The following is a 2,202-nucleotide window of genomic DNA, read 5'->3' as shown; positions in this document are numbered from 1 at the left end:
GCCCCTTTTTTGTTCATGCCGTGAAGCTACGGTGGATGGGTCTAATCAGGAGAAGCGCGTTGACTCAGATTGAAGACGACGGGAGGGAAGAAGATGGGATCCAATCGAACGGCTGTGTGCGCGGCCGAAACTCCCGGCCGGCGCACTGGCGCAGATTACTGCCTAAAAAAACTATAATTTCCTCTTTTCGTTCCCGCGCGGAAATCCCCGCCCAAACTCCAAATCACACCCGCACCCCGCCCAAACTCCTCTTTTCGCATCCCAACCAGCCATTAGCCATAGCTGCTTCAGAGTCGAGGCTCGAGTCCCTGCTGAATATCCGCGAACTATCCGAGCAAGTGGATCACCAGATGGGAAGACCACGGAAGACGAAGGCGAAGGCCGGCGGCGCCGAGGCCTCCTCCCCCGCCCTCTCCATCGGTACGCGGAACCCTTCCCCCGACGCGACGATTCCCCAACCAGGCGGTAGATTGTGCCTCACCCACAAGGCGAAACCACCCGTTTTGCAGGCAACTGCAAGGTGGAGATCCACGGGAGCGGCCTAAGGTGCGTGTCCACGGAGCAGAATCTCACCATTTCGGGAGCCAGGGGCGCGAAGATCTTGATCACGGGTATGGCGCGAGGAATACCGTGTTCCCCGCATTTCCTTTCTTCTGCTTTTTTTCCTAGATGCCGTTCTTGATGCCACAGCTTTTTTCTCAATGATCCCTGTGCAGTCGATGGAGCCAGGAGTTCTTCTGATGGGACTGGTTAGTGTAATAGTGTTGGAGTGTGCGCGCCATTTTCTTATGAGAGAAGAACAAGTAGGGGAGTCGAATCAGTGTTGGTTCTGTTAACTGCTCTGATGTAACATCTGTATTGTCTGCAGGTGAGGGTTCTGATTTCATCCTTCTGAACCCCAATGAGGCCGATAGCCTAAATAAATCTTTGCTCCAGGTAACCGAACTTTTTGTAACCTTTGTATTTAGCTTTCTGTTGCACGAGGGACAAACAAGTGCTATATTGTCTGAGTTTTACTTTCTGATTCTGATACTGTAGAGTGCTTGATTGTAGACTACATGTTTTACAGCGATTTCCTCAAAGATTTTTTTTTGAAGGATTACATGGATGCATATTGGCTATACACATTGGTACAATTGGACACAGACTTAATTTAGATATAACCATAGTAAAAATACTTATTGAGTTGTGATAACTGTGGCATTAGGTTTCTGGAAGCTAGAGTTCAGTTTTTAATTGGCTGATATAATACTGCAGGGATGATATTTAGTGCCAAAGCATTAATGATTGTACCAAGAATATTGTGGTAACGTGTATTTCGCTCTTAATTGTTTAGGAAGTTCTGAGGCTTTATAAGAAGGAGCTTCCAACTATGGACTATGCTGCTGACACTGGGAGAAAATCAGGATTTCTGGAAAAATGCATAATGAATGGGTAAAAATATTCTATTTAATTGATGGCACTGAAAAAATTCTAGCTGGAGTTTTTGCTTTGACATTATTCTATTTTGTTTGTTTTGTAAGAGCACAGAGAATAAATATTATTACTATGCTATTGTTCGGAAGAGCAGAAAAGAGTTAACATTATGGTTTCATGTTCGTTTCTTCCCCAGGAAGTACAAGACTCTAATTCTGAGGTCTATTTCACCTGGCAGGCCAGAAGAGGTAAGCATTAAGCATCATTAGCACCCTACCCACGCATCGCCCTATTTGACCGCATAATGCATAAGTACTACTCTAGATTGGTTTATCTGCCCACTTGCTTTACGTTTCCAAGTAAATTACACAAATACTTTGCCGATACAGAAGTATGGCAAATATAAAAAGGATAGACATGATTTGAAGACTTCTCTACATCACATAAGCATCCCCAAAAGGCAACAGATGAGATTCCAGAGATGTGTTCGATTTCACTTATGTGTTTGATTCTAGAGATGCGTTTGATTTTACTGATGTACTATATAGCTTAAATGATTTGAAGACTTGTACATCTACATAAGCACCCCCAGTATGTATAATGGAGTTGTCTTATTATTGTCCACCCGATAGTATTTGTATTATTTTTATAGTTTATTGATAGAGTTAAGCAATCTGATTAATTTGCACTGATAAACCCACCATGACCAATGGTAAAGACAATTTTTGTCAATGTGAATGAAAGTTGTTGTGTATTTGTCATTTATCATCTCACTTATTTGCTCCC

At 43.2% G+C, this 2,202-nt stretch overlaps 1 protein-coding gene across 2 annotated transcripts in view; it reads left to right on the top strand.

The window, feature by feature from the left end:
* The first annotated feature begins 6 nt into the window (after window positions 1-6).
* The window catches only part of LOC119341223, an 8,388-nt gene continuing 6,192 nt past the window's right edge, over window positions 7-2,202 (top strand). For both annotated transcript variants that reach the window (XM_037613101.1, XM_037613094.1), the window contains exons 1-6: window positions 7-420; window positions 510-611; window positions 717-749; window positions 869-936; window positions 1,337-1,434; window positions 1,613-1,664. In XM_037613101.1, the coding sequence (XP_037468998.1) occupies window positions 36-420; window positions 510-611; window positions 717-749; window positions 869-936; window positions 1,337-1,434; window positions 1,613-1,664 (738 nt within the window). In that variant the 5' untranslated portion in view covers window positions 7-35. The remainder of the gene's footprint in view (window positions 421-509; window positions 612-716; window positions 750-868; window positions 937-1,336; window positions 1,435-1,612; window positions 1,665-2,202) is intronic.

This window comes from Triticum dicoccoides, chromosome 1B (genome assembly GCF_002162155.2).
Source record: "Triticum dicoccoides isolate Atlit2015 ecotype Zavitan chromosome 1B, WEW_v2.0, whole genome shotgun sequence".
Taxonomy (NCBI): Eukaryota; Viridiplantae; Streptophyta; class Magnoliopsida; order Poales; family Poaceae; genus Triticum; species Triticum dicoccoides.
The sequence above is the reverse complement of the archived record's forward strand: the minus strand, read 5'-3'. Positions and strand labels throughout refer to the sequence as shown.